At 38.5% G+C, this 16,602-nt stretch overlaps 1 protein-coding gene across 1 annotated transcript in view; it reads right to left on the reverse strand.

The window, feature by feature from the left end:
- LOC138019040 (rap guanine nucleotide exchange factor 6-like) overlaps window positions 1-16,602 on the reverse strand; it is a 93,003-nt gene that overhangs the window by 67,737 nt on the left and 8,664 nt on the right. Inside the window, exons 5-12 of the mRNA XM_068865701.1 lie at window positions 15,268-15,346; window positions 12,111-12,242; window positions 10,469-10,604; window positions 7,082-7,131; window positions 4,656-4,728; window positions 3,460-3,491; window positions 2,434-2,538; window positions 1,415-1,573 (exon numbers count right to left, since the gene is read on the reverse strand). Of these exons, the coding sequence (XP_068721802.1) occupies window positions 1,415-1,573; window positions 2,434-2,538; window positions 3,460-3,491; window positions 4,656-4,728; window positions 7,082-7,131; window positions 10,469-10,604; window positions 12,111-12,242; window positions 15,268-15,346 (766 nt within the window). The remainder of the gene's footprint in view (window positions 1-1,414; window positions 1,574-2,433; window positions 2,539-3,459; window positions 3,492-4,655; window positions 4,729-7,081; window positions 7,132-10,468; window positions 10,605-12,110; window positions 12,243-15,267; window positions 15,347-16,602) is intronic.

Raw genomic sequence — 16,602 nt, forward strand, 5'->3', positions numbered from 1 at the left:
GAGACTTGAACCCACAATCAATTGAATGCGCCATACACTTCACTATCAACTGAGCATTCAAGCCTAATGGTAGCGTGTAAACGTAAGTTGAAAGTACAAGTTTATTTCTATGCGTGACTCTAAGCTTCCATATACCCTAACGGAGCTGTACATTACCTCATTCTGATACAGACAGAAACCCAGTTACACTATTTGGAAGTTCTTTCCCAAAAATTAGAAATATAAAAATCAAAATATGTGAAAGCTTCGTTAAAGAAGAACTAAGTCCTGATGTGACCTTTAACACTGGTTCATATCTCGCAGGGCCTGATTACTTCATGCAGAGAATTCCTGAGATTTCGGTGCAGTGTGATGAATCTCCTGCAGACTTTTTTTTGTTAGATTCTCTCAGTGATTAAGTGACACATTTCAATAGGGATTACAAGTATCTTATTACTTATAAGATATATTCGTTTTCGGAAAGAATATAGAATATGGAGAAGGGCACATTATAGTAGAGACTACTGAATTAGAGCACTTAAAATATGTGTAATTCAACAATAGCAGCATAGTCTGCAATGTGCACGTGAGGTTTTAACGAGATTCTTCGTCAATGAACGCAGTAATGTTGCTGGTTTACAATACTGAAACATATTTCTCAGTTTAATGTAGCTTAGAGCTACTCCACTCAATTTTTTTTGATAAGAAAATGATTTGAAAGCTGAGATGATCATCGTGGGTTTTGTGTACATGGTTTACTGAAGCATGTATTTGACAACGGTGATAATTCTAACTTAAGGCAAACATTCGCTTGAAATACATTGCGGACCGTAATCGCAGATCCCAAATTTCGTGTACCACGAAACCACCCAAGATTCTTGAAACGCGCAGCGGCTTAACTGTAGAATACCCGGCCACTCCAAAACACTGTGTCTACTTGGCTACTCTGTTATGCGCAAACGCGCAAATGTGGCTACGCAGCTACGTGCCTACATGGCTAAATTCAAATAATAATAGCAACTTTATTCTTTTTTCTTTTTTTCAATAATAATAATAATAATAATAATAATAATAATAATAATAATAATAATAATAATAATAGCAATTATTCATTTAATTCAATGAAAGGGAGAGGATACCAGAGGTTATCCCCATAGTGGGTATCCGCCCGCAGCCAGATGTAATTGACTGAGAGTCGATTTTATGAGGGACGAAGAACGGGAAAACCGGGATAGCCGGAGAAAAGTCCTCGGAATCAGGCGATTGAGATTGACTTAAAATCAGCCCACGTACGACCCGAGGCCAGAGTTGAACCCGGGTCACAGAGGTAGGAGGCGCGGTTAATAACCGCTAAATCATCCTGACTCCCTGCCTAACCTCCAATCTCCACAAAACGCCGTTAAAAAAAAAACTACAATCAAATAAAAATCGTTACCTGGCAATCGTCGACGCGGGTCTTCATGACGCCATTGTGATACATCTTTTTCAGAGTGGGTTCCACTCCAAAGCTGTCTCCAAGATGAAGGGTTACGGGTTCCGCTCCATCAACAAGAATTTCAACTGAGCCATTAAGAATGACACACCAGGAGTCCAGCTGAAATGTTAGGTTGAAAAGATCAAATCTTTAAAATCGAGCCTTAATGCTCTTCAAAAGTCCTCCAGCTGGGCAGACTAAATGATTTCTAAGGTTGCACAGTGTTTTGAAAGGTTTGTTACATGCACGAGTTTTTATAAGAGGTTTCTCAAGGCATATTTTCACGTTTAACAAAAGCAAAACACAAAATCAGTCGATTCTGACTGAACGAAAGCAGCTCAGTTTTTTCCCCCCCAAAAATTGTACTTTTAAAGTCCCAATTAAGTTACAATAACAACTACGAGCAGCAAAGTCAAAACTGCACATTTTAAACGACGAGCAAACTCTAAAACAAAACGAAACAAGTACTCATACCAAGACAAAAGTGTTTCATACATGTAGCTGACTGAAAACTTTTTATTACTGAACGCAGTTCATTTACTTTAAAAAAATTCTTCCAGCGAATGTCCTTGTGTTGGCCCATTTCCATTAGTTGGGCTAACGCTCACATGGTTCATATGAGGTAGAAAACTAGCACTTCACTTTACCCTCTAATCAGTTAATTCAAATGAGAAAATCTGTTGCGTGTATTATAAAAAAGCCACGCTCCTTCTCACGCAATTTATTTAACTGACACTCGTTATGTTTTGAAACTTCAGAAATTGGAATGGTCTACAGGATGGTCCAATTTCGAGCGCTTTCAAAATATCACTAGTTGATTCGGAATTGTATTCGAGACCGTGCGATTTCCGATGCAAAGAGCCACGCCCAAACGACTTAGACTTGAGCTGGCACGTGATGAACTGCCAAGGCTCTGTACGATGGTCACTTTACACCATCAAAATAATTGATACCCAATTCTTTAATGAAACATGACAAACCTCTTCTTTGTTTGCCATCACTGTCGAGCCTGCTTTGTCGACAACAGCAAACACCATCACAGCACATAATTCCTGCCGCACATTCATGGTCATATTTGCAAAAGCCTGCATGGGCATCAAAAGAGAAAAGACAGCAATTATTGTTTTGGTTACAAAAACACACTTCTCCAGTGGGTACGTTTTAACAAACAAAGGCTAGAAATCGCTGGTAGCTGGTCAACGTTTTCAATTTACTTCATGACTGGTATGTTTCATCGGGAAGATTAGGTTAAGCAGCACAGAACTGAATGTCAAAATCAGCAATTTTTCCAACATTGTTTTTGGAAAGCCTAACATAAATAAAGTTGTGTGGGGTTATTTCTACTGGTTTTCTGTTTTTTGCGAGGAAATTACGTTCGAAGTTGGGCTTTTACCGCTGTTTCCGCCTTTTCAGTGCGGGCTCAAAAACTAAATCAGCACCCTGCTGTGACGTAAGATATGGGGAAGAGAGATTTCGTAATCAAGAGAAACAAGTGCTGTTTCTTCGCGGACTCAATATTCACGACAAACATCAGTCAAAAACACTACTTCTATATGGGGCGCTCTCGCATGTCTTCCTTAAATCATACGTCATACGCTGCAAAAATCACCGCTGACTCCTCCATTCTGAGCCGCAATGTTGATGGCCCAAAATCGGAATAAAAAACATTATTTAGGTAGAAAAACGACGGATATGCCAGAAAAAAAGTTGAAAACATTATTGTGCATGGTCTAAAGTGTAAATAAAAAATGCTTATTTTTATGCCTTTAGTTTCCCTTTAAGGTATAAGCTTCCGTTTCCAATAATGCTTCTCAAAAGCATTATAAGTGTAAACACCCATTTTAAAAATGATCAGCTTTCAATAATAATTGTGACAGGTACCTCTTTTTAAATACAATAACAGTATGAATACATTAATATTTTGTCAGATTGCGGTTACTGCAGTGTGATATTGACAAAGCGTTCAATGAAAGGAGAAAAATAATCTGAAACAAAAATAAACTCACCGGTAAATGTTGCATAAAATCCAGTAATGCCTCTGCAAAAAAGTTAAGAAAATTTAGCTGCATTGGCTACTTGTAACAGCAGGCGACTTGGATTCGCTCTTTTAGTCAGATCATTACCCAGATTCTTCAAAAAGTGGAAGAGTTCTGGCTGATTCAGCTTTCACATTGCACATGGTTATTTTGATTGAGGTAACCATTGCTGCTTTTGTCCCCTCAAGAAGTGGAGTCAGAGGTACACTTTAGAATACCATGCAACATTAAGGGTTGGCCGCGACAACAAGAAATTGAAATTACCAAGCAGGAATCTTATCATGGCGTACATGTATTTCTAGGAGCACCTGCAAGATTACCCTAAGGAGTGTCATCAGTTCAGTAGAGCAAGGTTTCTTGCAACCTTGATCATGAGGTTTAAGAGTCCTGTTTGCTAAGCACTTCATACATGCCAACTCTCCCCGATTATCCAGGAGTCTCCCGGATACGAACCAAGTCTCCTGGTCTCCCGTGCGGGTCATCAAATCTCCTGGATAAAAACGACTCTGAAACTTTTAAAGACTTTGCTCCAATGTCAAATTGCATCCCCAAGTTCAAAATAATTCGATTTTTTTAAACTCCTTTCATCGTTTCAAAATGCATTTTTCATCTCTGAGTTTTTCAAACATATGTTGATAACACTAAACAAAATGGCTTTCTTTATCTCCTTTTTTATCAAGGCCATATCACCGATTATTTGATGGGAGATCAGTTTAACTAATAAAAATTCTCGACATAAGTGCCCTGTTTTCCCGAAAACTTTCCGTTCAAGATTGGCAATGGCAGTAGATTATTCTTGTATTCTGAAGGAGCTGCAAGGGGACGGGTGGGTGCCTTTTTTAGAGGGAGGTGGAGTGGGTTGGTTGATCGTGGGAAGAAGCGAGGGGTTGGGGAGACCCGCGTGAAAAAAATCTCCAAATTTTAGATCTCCAGAGGTTGGCACCTCTCCCACTTAATGAAATGAAAGGGCACTACTTGAGCGACAACCACGTCCCAGGGTCCAAAAGTGACACAAAACAATGCATGCTTCACATTACTATCTTTTCAACAGCACAGAAAACACATACATGCATTCCAATCTAAAGATCATCTAGTAATGGCCCTGGAGTTTGAGGCCCTGTATTTTGAGGGGTCCTCAAAAGTTTAGTCAATGGCTGTAAACTTACGTATGTCACTTTCAGTGCGATCACTTGGTTCCTTCTCAAGACAATCTCGCACTACATCACGAACCATCAAAGACTGGAAAATACAGAAAATAGTATTTTCAAATACAAAGTTCTAAAAAATTAATGACTAGTATTTACAATGCTAAAAATTCTTTAAAAAGTAAAAAGAAACTCTGAACCTGCCCGTCACCTACGGGAAAATTCTTCACATTCTTTTAGCTGGTGTATACTCTGCACGGAGCAATCCTTTCACAAACGCAGAATTTTTGAAGGCCAAATGATCCAAAAATGGAAACCTGTCCTAAACAAACACATTCATTGCTACATAGCGAAACTCTTCCCATCGGGAATTACCTGACAGACATTGTAAGTACACAATTACGCAGACGGTCAAACTACCCTGAAGATGGCTTAACGCCGAAAACGTTCGGTTTCTTTTTACTTTTTAAAGAATTTTTAGCCTTGAAAATACTAGTCATTTTTACTAAGCGAATATTATGGATAAAGTTCTAAATAATTGCAGGGTTTTTAACAATCTTTGAGTTAATCAGTAAGTTTATGTAACAATAGTATATTATTATTCCATGAGCGTGCATCGGATATGATATAGTAGCGCCAAGCTGGCTATAACCAGTCTCATATCCAACAGGCTCAAGTGGAATAATTGTTTTATTAAAATAATGTGCTGCATTACATTCTGAATGCTTGCACACTAGTCTTGTTAAAGCCAATCAGTTTCCAGCTTGGCAACACTTTTACAAATTTTCAAATTAGGTCATACCGTATACACCTTATTCCAAAATGGCTACTGATTTATGCGCATACAAATTGACCCTTGTTGCCTCGTTCAAGATAAAATATTCTTTTGAATTTTAAGCTTAAGAACAAGGCATCAAGGGCTAATTTGAATAAAAACAAAAGAATATTTAAATGGTGACCATTTTAGAATAAGGTGTATATGAGCTGATGACAGAGATTTAGTGAACCAATCAGAAAGCTAGAAACGCAATATCCGAGATCATAACTCATTTCACCACCAAGGTGGTGGTGGTGACACAAAAGACCACAGCTCCAACTGGTAGCATTCCCTATACAAGAACAGGCCACAACACTGTGAAATCCATGTGCTAATCTTTGACAATGGTATGTTTGGGTTTTCAACATTCCAGTTTATTTTAAGTCCTTCTTCTAGAAGCCTTGGAAGTCCACCTTGTCACCTGAGTGTTGGTCCAGCCTGGTTTCAAGCACGCAACTTCCATGTTGTAGTCAGATGCTTAAACATACTGAGCAAACCAGTAAAGTGTTTCTAAAAAGCATGGCATTACATGTACATGTACCTTTGCCATTGGATAATGAAAGCCACCTAATCAATAATCAGAACCTTACTTTAAGAAATTATTGATACTGCCTATTGTAACTTCCTTGCATTTGTCAATGCAGGGATAATACACTTGAATGCAACTTTAAGGTCTTGGTAAAGGAAAATGAGGTTTTAAAATTAATAGATTGAATTATTTGAATAAAGTTTTAGTTTTTTGGTAGTTAATATTGCCTTTCAGTTTTGAGGCCTCAAACTGAAGAGTCTCCTGCAGACTGAAGCTCCTGCTCCTTCACTTTATTGCAAAAACAACTGCACTTAGTCACACATGAATGCACTCTAATACCATGAGAGGAATTTTTGATATGCTACCAATTGAAGGAAATATCACGCACCGAAGTCAAAACTCTCCTCTCATACTTAATTCAGGCAGAAAAAGTGCTATAAAATCAGTCTTCCAAGACAAATGAAAAATTCCTCACACTGTATTTGGGGTAGTACAATCATCTACCAGAACTGAAAATTTGGAAGCAATAACTGTTGGGACAGGTTGTTCTTGGCGTCAAAATTAAGCCCCAGAAAATTGAGCTTAAAGATTTCAGGTGCAGTTCACGGTCCGCTGAATAACTCCACCCCCAACTTGAAAGCCAATTATGCTGAGCCAATCACCATTCGGGCACTTGCTAAGGTGGCAGATCGCACGAGTAGTCTGAAATTCCAGCCGTCTCTTCCCAGGCCCTGGTGGGCGGGGCGCCCCCCACCAGGGCCTGGGAGGAGCCCTAATCCTTTTTTTGCTTGATTGCACATTATCCTAACAAGAAACCAAATATTTGGGTTTGGGCATAGTGTTATGGCATTAACACTGATGGCTGTACTCTTTTCCCCTTCCTTCTCTGCCTCCACCTTCAATTGTTCCACAGTGTGAGCGTGCTTGTCTTGCTTATGCTCTACCCAGTTTCATGTCTGAATTGCAATCCATGGGAGCTTCTACCATGTTGGAGTGGAAGAAACTAGATGTACCCTTACAATGTACTTAGCCATGCACTTGGTAGACAAAAAAACGTTTTAAAAAATGCACCATGTATCTTAAAGTATGGAATATTTTTACCTCTCGGGACGAGTGGGATTCTTCCTCTTCATCTTCCTCATCAGAATCAACTGTAGCAAAATAAATGACATTGACAATGGGTATACACACATCTTGTTCGATGGTTTAATATATAATACACGCAGATATTTTGCGAGTTGCCAGCAAATACCAGGTGCGTAGCATGGTCATTTTTTCAAGTACGCACAAGTACCTATGATCTAGAAACCTAAGTAAACTAAGCGAAAAATACTGCGTTCTTTATTTCTTGTTCGAAGTACATGTAGTTGTGTGAATACAAGAAAAGTACAAAGCGTCTTGCCCTTATTTTGAGCAAACTTGGCACAAACAAAACATTGTTTTGGTTGTGCTAGCATGACTGGAATTGCCAACAACGTTCTTGGAACGTCGCTCCTTCGTCAAGAACGTTCTTGGAACGTCGCTCCTTTGCAACTTCGCCTTTTTGTTGCACGCTGACCAAACAACACTGCATTGTTTAGTGTAAAAAAAGTACAATGCAAAACTAAGTGAGAACATGGTATAGCTTTTATTTTAGTTTTTAGAATTTAATCAAAGTGGTGTTTTCATAAGGAAATCTTGGTTGCGCACAAGTAAAAGTTAAAAATAGAAACAATTCGTATAAAACTTCAAAATTTTCTGGTGACTTCAAGTACACACGTGCGTACTTGCGTATAGGACGCTACACGCCTGAATACCAGCAATGAGCAAAATGTCCGAGAGTATTATATGTTAAACCATCGAATAAGAGATTTATTAATCCACTACACAAAAAGGTGTTATTTTGCTTCAATTTTATTTGGTAAGAGTGTTTCTAAAAAAATGCATCATCTGTCCTTCAGGGCGCTTGCGAATGATGTAAACGGCACAGAAAGCCAGCCAAATGTCCTTTATTTGATTGTAGAAACGAAACGACGAGAGACAAGCGATGACAAGCTAAATTCTCGGGCTTTGTATCGTGTTGAAAACAATTTCGTTCATCGAAAACTCCAGTTCCGTTTGTATTTGCTCTGTTCTACAGTGTAATACCGTCTCATATTTTGCGCGTTCTCTTGACCAAATATGGTAAAATGACGTAATAGTAGAATAATAAATATATTTATTAAATTTTATCGCTAAACGGCTACATGTATACTGGGCAATGGCATTCCCCTACACCACATACTGTAACTGAGTACTGTGTAGCCATACGAAAACCCTAGGTGTCCAAGAGAATACTAGCATTTGAGCTACCGTAGTTATTCGGTTATAAGGCGCACTTGGTTATAAGACGCACCCCAGACTTAGCAATTTAATCAAGCTAAGTTCTCAAACTGAAAGTTACGTGAAAACACTCGATTATAAGACGCACCAAAAAATTGAGAGTTATCAAAAGGATGTGATGAATTTGAGAACTATTATCTTACACAATTGGCATGCGAACTCTTTTTGTTAATGTAAACAGAGTGAAAAAGGCACGCATTGAATTATATACGTAAAAACAAAAGCTAAAAGTTCACACCTGAAATGATAAACATACAACACATACACGTTTATTTGAACCTTCTGACTTAACAAATAGTCAGAGTTCAGACTTCAGACTTCAAGCAAAAGCGAACAGCCAAAAACTCCCACGGGAAGTCATTCAAAGGTGTTCGACAGCTGAATATCAACACGCCACCAAGGATGCAAATTTCAGTGCACAAGAAAGGCTGGATAAACAAAGAAAGTATGTTTTATCTCGGCCCTGTTTGTTCAGAGAAGAAACTTTCATACGAGCGAAAAACTCGATTCTTGGAATATTCGAAACAAGGTTCGAACAATTGTATTGTCGTCATGGGTATCACGTTACTGAGCACGTGCTCTTAAGGACGTATGCAAATTTCCGTGTGTTCTAAAGGTCTCTAAAAGTACTATTCTTTTTTAATAGACAACTAGTGTCCTTTTCTTGTGTTGTTTAAACTGCAAGTTCTTCTCAAATTGTGATCTTAAGATTTTGTTGCGCGAAAATACTTGGCTATAAGACGCACCTCAATTTTAGCACTAACTTGCCACCCAAAGACAGATTTTTCTTGAAAAAAACCGTGCGCGTTATAACCGAATAACTACGGTACATTCTTAATTCCAATAGCAGACATATATAGCATTAATGTCAATGTCAACCATTGATGTAATTAGCATGTGACTTCCATTTTGACAGAAATCAACTTTAATGTAACAGCATCTGTAACTCAAGCAGTTGCATCGCCCAGCTATACTCCAAACCTAAGCAGGGCTTGAAATTAACTTTTTTGCTCAGGTGCCAGCTGGCAACTAATGGGGAAAATTTGGTCGCCAGATCATAAATTTTGGTCGCCAACTTGTGCATTATTAAATAGCACAAAAAAAAAAAAATCAGCACGAGAAATATCTCTAAGGCCATTGTTGTTTTCGGCTTTGTCTTTTAGTTTGGTGATGGTGTTCTTTAAGGTTATTAGAAATGGAGCAAAGCACAGTCCGTGTTTTCCATAGCAAGGCAAACATGGGTCCTTTATCCTTTTTTTCACCCCTTCAAAACGTAGATCTTCATTCTCCAACAGCTTGCGTGGCAAGCAACTAACCTTTATCACCAGTAAACGCAATACTAGCCCCAACACAACCACTATGCTCGTACCAGTCTCCAACCAAAATCAGAGGAACTTGGTTTCTTAACGTACATGCACTTTTCTACCGATATTTATCTCCATTTATTAATCACCTTGCGCAGTCAATTTTGCAGGTGTTCGCTTTCTAACAGAGGGGACAAACTCCAAACCACTTAACAGGGTACTGGTTGCTTTTTGAAGGTTCCATGCAAATTTTTACATTTCCAGGTTCATTATCAATATATTATCAATATCAAGCTAGTTCCGAGGAGGTCCTTCGGTAACATGGCTAAATCTACATTTTCAGCATTCACAACTGACGATGGATTTAAATTTTCAATGAACAATTCTTGCCGAATCTTTGTCTTCCGGGCACAAAATTCACGTAAAGAAGCACACTGTGTTTACGTGCGCCCACGATCCCATGAAGTCGCTGAAACAATATGGCGCCTAGTAAACGCCGTGCTCGAAGTACATTTGTGCTATTTATAATTAACAATGTGAGAAACCAATTTTCTTGTAGTATTTACACATTACTTTAGTGGGAAAAGAAAAGTGAGTCAAGTTCTAGCTACCAGTTGCAAACGATTTCATCATATAAAGATTCAAATACAAAAGTTGTCTACTGTTTATCCTGGGTTATCAGACGAAATGTGGCTCACCAGCTGGTGACCAGTTCTGAAAATCTAGTCACCAGCACTCAATTTTTGGTCGCATTGGCGACCAGTGAGTCGCAATTTCAAGCCCTGCTAAGACATAATTTGTTCCACAAAACTGTATCTCTCACCAATACTTTCTACCAGGCCTGTCAGATCCAACTCTAGGTTATTGCCAGAGTGTGACCCTTCCACTGATGCACTTCTTTTCAACTGTTGATCACTTCTCAAAATTATCTCCTTTACATGCTGAAGTTCCATAGGCAACTGTGAATTCAATGTGAAATGTTATTTGTACAGTGAACCTTAACCCTTTGATGCCTAAACTGGCCTAAACCAGCCAGACTTTGTATTTTACTCTAATGCCACACGATTTTACTCGTCAAAGGGGAACCCCCAGGTGTCAATGGGTTAAGAAAATTCCAAAACCTTTGTCCTGGAGGCTGTTCAAATTTTCGGCAGCTGGCTCCTATAGACATTCAGAGCATCGCTAAGTTTATGACCGAAAATACACTCTTCCAATTCCCATAATCAACTACAAAGGAACTTGTTTCCAGGGTTTTTTCTCTCTTGCTCCAGAGAGAGCAAAGAAGAGACGCACTGAGGATAAGAGTTGACCATCAAGAGAATACCAAAAATAACAAAAATAATGTGTTAGGAAGAGCAGGCAATAATTATTTCTTTAAGATAAAATTTTCTCTTAATTTTTGCTGTGATCATGCATGAATAACTTAATATTATTATTGGATTGTTTTTGCATTGTATGCACCAGTTGTGTGATACAGGTGTATGTCAGCATTAAGTGTTGCAGCTGTTTTCTTGAAATGTGAAGAACAAAATAGGATATTTCCATTAATGTCAATCCCTGTTGCCTGTAAAAACATCAAAGAAAGAACTGGGCTCCATTTTCATCAACAACTTGAGGCTGGTCCAAAGGGCTTTAACTTATAGCTTTTTGAGTCACCTCATACAACCAAATATAAATTTTCATGCAGACACCAAACACACAAAAAGTTCTTTCTGGATTCATAGACAATCGAAACAGTTCCACAACCACCTCCCACACCACCCCCAAGATAACATGTTACACAATGGTCACTGTTGCCTTGCAGACAGCCATACATTTGGTTTGAATTAATCCGCAACCGACACACAACACCAAAAACTTTCCTACCAGGAAAATGATTATTTTTAAGCCAAAAAGATGCATAATCAACCATATAATATAGTGAGTACAGAATCAAAAGGAATTAAACTCATCAACAAGATGAGCTCGAGTGCTGGTGCCTAAAAGGTGGAAAGGCCTAGAGTGCAACTGGCAGCATTGCACTGAAGGTAATCATGGCAACCATGCGAGCGTCAACCACCAGGCAGCGTCACACTGAAATGAGTTCAGTGGAATACTGACAGAAACTCATACTTACCATCAAAGGTAGGGAGGGATGGGAGCAGGAACAAATACAGTGTAGCTATTGCAGGCAATGAATGCAAATGATCCGCAAAGATCAAGCAAGCAAGAAAGCAGAGCTAATATATGCAATCACATATACATGCCCCTGGAGACTAGCGGCCACCCCACATAACCATATGAGCCTGGGCAATGAACGCTGCCTAGCAAGCCCTGTCTCAAGGTTAACTTTGCCTAAATAAAGTAATTTAGCCACATTTCATATCAAGAAATTTTTTCTAACCACGAATGGAAAATGACATTTTGCACATGTTCTGGGAAAAGATTGTATTCCAAAAAATGATAACCAACAGTTGACACCTAACCTGTTCATCATCAGGTATTGGCCCTCCTATCCTGTAATCCTCTGTTTCCAGAGCAAGGAGACGCTCAAGATCATTCTTGGAATAGGAGTGTCGTTGAAATGGCTGGAACAAATCTGTGCTTGGAAAGTCAATCTGTCAAGAAAGCAAATTTATACAATTTAAGTCACAGTTTGATAAGGAGCTAAATCTTTGCAATAACGGAATTAACAAAAATCAGTAAAGACAATCAGTGATTGCATAGGAACAGTAAAAACTTCGGCTAGTTCAAATCCAGTGACACGAGAATTGGACTTAAGCCCCATACAAGCACCTGCTAGTGCACTACTCTTAACACTGACCCAATCTACCTCCCAATACCCAATACATGGTATAACGACAATCTGTGAGCCATATGTGCCTGGCACATTAACCCTTTGACACCAAAACTGGCTTAAACTGGCCAAACTTAGTATTTTACTCTGTCTAACACCAGACGCTTTTACTCGGCAACAGAGAAACCCTGGGAGTCAATGAGTTAAATCATTTTTATTAATATGCTTGGATTTTCACAATGAAGTCTTTACTTAGCTTAAAGTAATTCCCTTGAAAATGACATACTATCCAGACTTTTTTCAAACTTGGCACAATTGATATTCATACACAGGACATTTAAAAAAATGCAATAAAAAGAAGGGGTCACTGTGCTTGTTTTCACCCTGTATGCCCTTTATTCTAAGTGTTTTTTACCCAATTACGCAGGAAGCGTTCAAAACTAGATCAATCGGAAATACTGTTGTTATGTAGCAAAAGCTACTGAATATTACTGAACACTCGAACCTACTTCTTTGTCTAGGCTATAACTTTTTAAGTACAGTACAGCCCAAAAATAATGCACGTGCAAGAAGTGGCGCAAGAACACGCAAGCGGTCAAAAGAAGTTAAATTGCGGTTTATCCGCAAGAACATTCAAAGCGCAAGAAGATAAAAAGCTTGCCGCAAGAAGCCGCAAGAAGTTACGAACTTAACCGCAACACGCAAAAAGCGCAAGAAGTTAGCGGGTTCAACCGCAAGAGTAGTCGGTGTTGCTTGTCTGAGGTGATTACGGATTATGTTTTCCAAAACATAAATCGCTTACAAAAGGAAGGGATATAATGGTATGTTTCCTCCTATTGGGAAACATTCGATGGCCATGAGATCAGAACTCTATGTTTGGTTATCCCAATTTATCGCAGGCCGTATTTTACGCACTCACTTAAAAGAAAGACCGGTTAACGTGAATGTTTCAAAGCATTCGAAAGTGAGGAGAGTGAATGTTTCAAAATGTGAAATGCACATAAATGCAAAGATTCAATAAGGCCGCTTTGAAATTTGCTTGTTTCATTCCTGTTTGATATCATTATTTTTCAAAGAGAATGCACATCACCAGGAAAAGACGAGCAATAACAATAATTGTGTTCCTGCAATTTGCATAACAACCATTTATACGCTGAAAACAAGTTGGTCACGCTTTTGTCACGTAATTCGCCGTGGCGTACTTGTTTTCTTTTGGCTTTGTTGAAATGGATACAGAAGACGTCAAAACAAAACAAGTTCCCCATCAAATTGCCCTAGAGAATCTGCCTCTGTGGGACTCCAGGGCACATCAAACTTGATTCATGCTTATTTTATTTTTTTCTCAGTGAACGCGAACAATCACATTTCTGGTTTTAGGTGACGATCGTGAAATAAAGCCACGTGCTCGGGAGCAGACAGCAATGAAAATGGCGAGCTTCAAAAATTCAGTCTTGTGAGTCTGCTTTCACTGCATTTTCCTTGAGATATTTAAACAGGAATGCAGAGGAAATTTCAAAGATTCCGACAGGAATCAATTCTAGCTTCACATTTATGTGAATTTCACAACAATGAATTCCTCTACATTCGCGGCGACAGTCCTACAAACGGTTTGCGTGGAAAGCCATTCTCATCACTACAGTGTACCTTGATAAACATTTCTTTGACTGGCATTTTTGGGTAGCAAAAGGGTTTTGTCTGATATTTATTCTGATTGCTATCATGCGACTAGTCTTCGTGCAAACGTAGTAAAAAATCAACATCATTGTGACGTTTGTTTACATATGATACGTATAACTCCCGAGATTCGACCGTGCATTGCCCTGAAAAATTTCGTCTTGTTGCGAGTTTTGTATATCACCTTCTTTCTGACATGTTGCCGCAAAGAAGCTCTTGCGGTCAGGACTTTTTAACAGAAAGAAATTCTTGCGGTGTCAACTTCTAACCGCAAAGAAGTTCTTGCGGCTGGTAGGATTGTGGCGCAAGGAGCCGCAAGAAGCCGCAAGAAGTTGCCGGCTTGCGGACGCAAAAAGAAGTTCTTGCGCGTGCATTATTTTTGGGCTGTACTGTACCAGGAAAGTGATTTCAAATTGTTCAATCTTGCAAAGAAAATTAATGCATGCAAATTTGACTGCTACAGTCATCACCTTGCACTCAGTGCCAGTCTCCAAAATGCAGTTTCATGTCATTTATATGTAAATATTACAACTACTACTATCCAACTTTTTTTCTCCTGGAAATATGTTTTCTGTGTACCTATTACGAGTAAATAAAACCATTAAAAATGGGTGGTCACCATGCTCGTTTCTTCGCAACACGATGATAAATGGATGGAAAATAGGCAATTTCCGCTTCAAAATGATCATTTTCTGTGAAAGGACTGGGGCATGTTACAAAACAACACCTTCTTAAACGAGAAGAGTTATCAAAGACATGCTTGCACTTAAAAGCTCTTGAACAGCAAAAGCGGCCATTCTTGCCTCTCTTCAGATGGCCGGCCTGAAACGCGGCATTCTCTGAAGTCACAATGTTATGCGCGGTATGAGATGCGCACTGCAAAACAAGGGAATCACCTTAAGGAGGGTTTAGGGTTAGGTTACCTTGGGTTCAGTAAGTCTTCACCATTTCTAGTCTTTGCTAAATCATAAATCTGTGAGCCAGCTAACCACGAGAACAAGATATTACTGTAAATCAGCGTCACATTCAGAAAATCAAGTCAGTTTTAGGATTACTTTTAGCTTATAATCCACATGGTTGCAGGCCCACATTGCCTTCACTCCAATAAATACCTCAGAAACATTTTTTGGTTCAAGTAAACAATACTGTATGTGATTGTAACATGTTCTTACCACAATCATTTCTGAATATTCCAACACCAGGCAATCGGTACCTCTTTTTCTATTGGTGCCAAGTGGCTGCTTGCCAAAACTACAAAAAGTGATATTCAACCATAAATAATTTTAAAAGCCAAATATTTGCTTTGACAAGTTTCAAGTCTAACAAAACTGACAAAAAGTTGCAAATTCAAGCCAAACAGGCTTGAGAAAACCTAAAAGAATCCAATATCAGGTGTATTAAATACCATAACACCCGCAGATAAGCTGCACCTTTTTGCAAGAATCTGCAGGAACATTTGAAAAAGGCTGCTTCCAGTATCCAGTTCTCTATCTCCCTGTCCAATCTAATGCCTGGTTACTAAGCTAAGAATGTTCCAGTCATGTTCTTGTTGTAGTGCAAAAAGTCTATGGAAAAACTGCATGTGTTGAATAAAGAAATTCCTGTCACCAAATACCCCAAAAAGATCAATCATAATATTTTGTCAAAGTTGGTACATGTAGAAACGATGTTCATTGTATTGCAGTGCTAAAATTGTGGGTTTATTTTCTGTTGCAATCAGATGTATGAACAGTGAATTAAGAAGACTTGTGAAGACTCAACTTTCGATTTCTTTTGATTTCTTTCAAAAAACTCTTTTTTCCAAAATTTGAGCTGCTAAATTCAGAGTACGGCTTATCTGCAGGTATACAGTACTTGTATTTCAAAAACAAACTCTTAATTTGACTGCCATTATTAAATTTTTATTGCTAGACAAAAATCAGCTGATTTCTTTGTGAAATTGAAAAAATTCCCTTGGGCAGATTCAGAGCCATCTTATTAGAGCTTCCAATACATGTACTTTGTGAAGGTACAGTGTACAAAGTGTTTCCAACAAATTTGTTTTTGAAACAAAATAGACAAACTATGGGGGTTTTGTAGATCAATCTCCTGTTGCTATGGTAACTTATTATGTCATAATATTTCACACATTTTGTTAAGCAATAATAATAACTTGTTATTTCACATTGTACCATAACATTGCTCAGTGATACAGGGTTGTACAATTTCTTTTAAGTGTTGTAACTATAGTTTGAGCTTCCTCAAGTAAACATAAACAAAATTCTTAGGTCTACGATAACCCTAAAGTTAAAAAACCCCTTAGCGAATTGAGCATGTATCTCATTCACTGAATTAACTTGGAAAAACAATAGACAGTCCATGGAAACTTTTGTTGAGTTGTTACTGAGATTTTCAGAATTCTGCACAATCTTACCTTCAAGCGCTAAGCTCCAAACTGTGTTTTGGCTTCCATCAATCAAATTTCCAAACATAGCCGGGAAGATCAACTCTATACCTCCAGAAAGTGA

This window comes from Montipora capricornis, chromosome 10 (assembly GCF_036669925.1).
Source record: "Montipora capricornis isolate CH-2021 chromosome 10, ASM3666992v2, whole genome shotgun sequence".
Classification (NCBI taxonomy): domain Eukaryota; kingdom Metazoa; phylum Cnidaria; class Anthozoa; order Scleractinia; family Acroporidae; genus Montipora; species Montipora capricornis.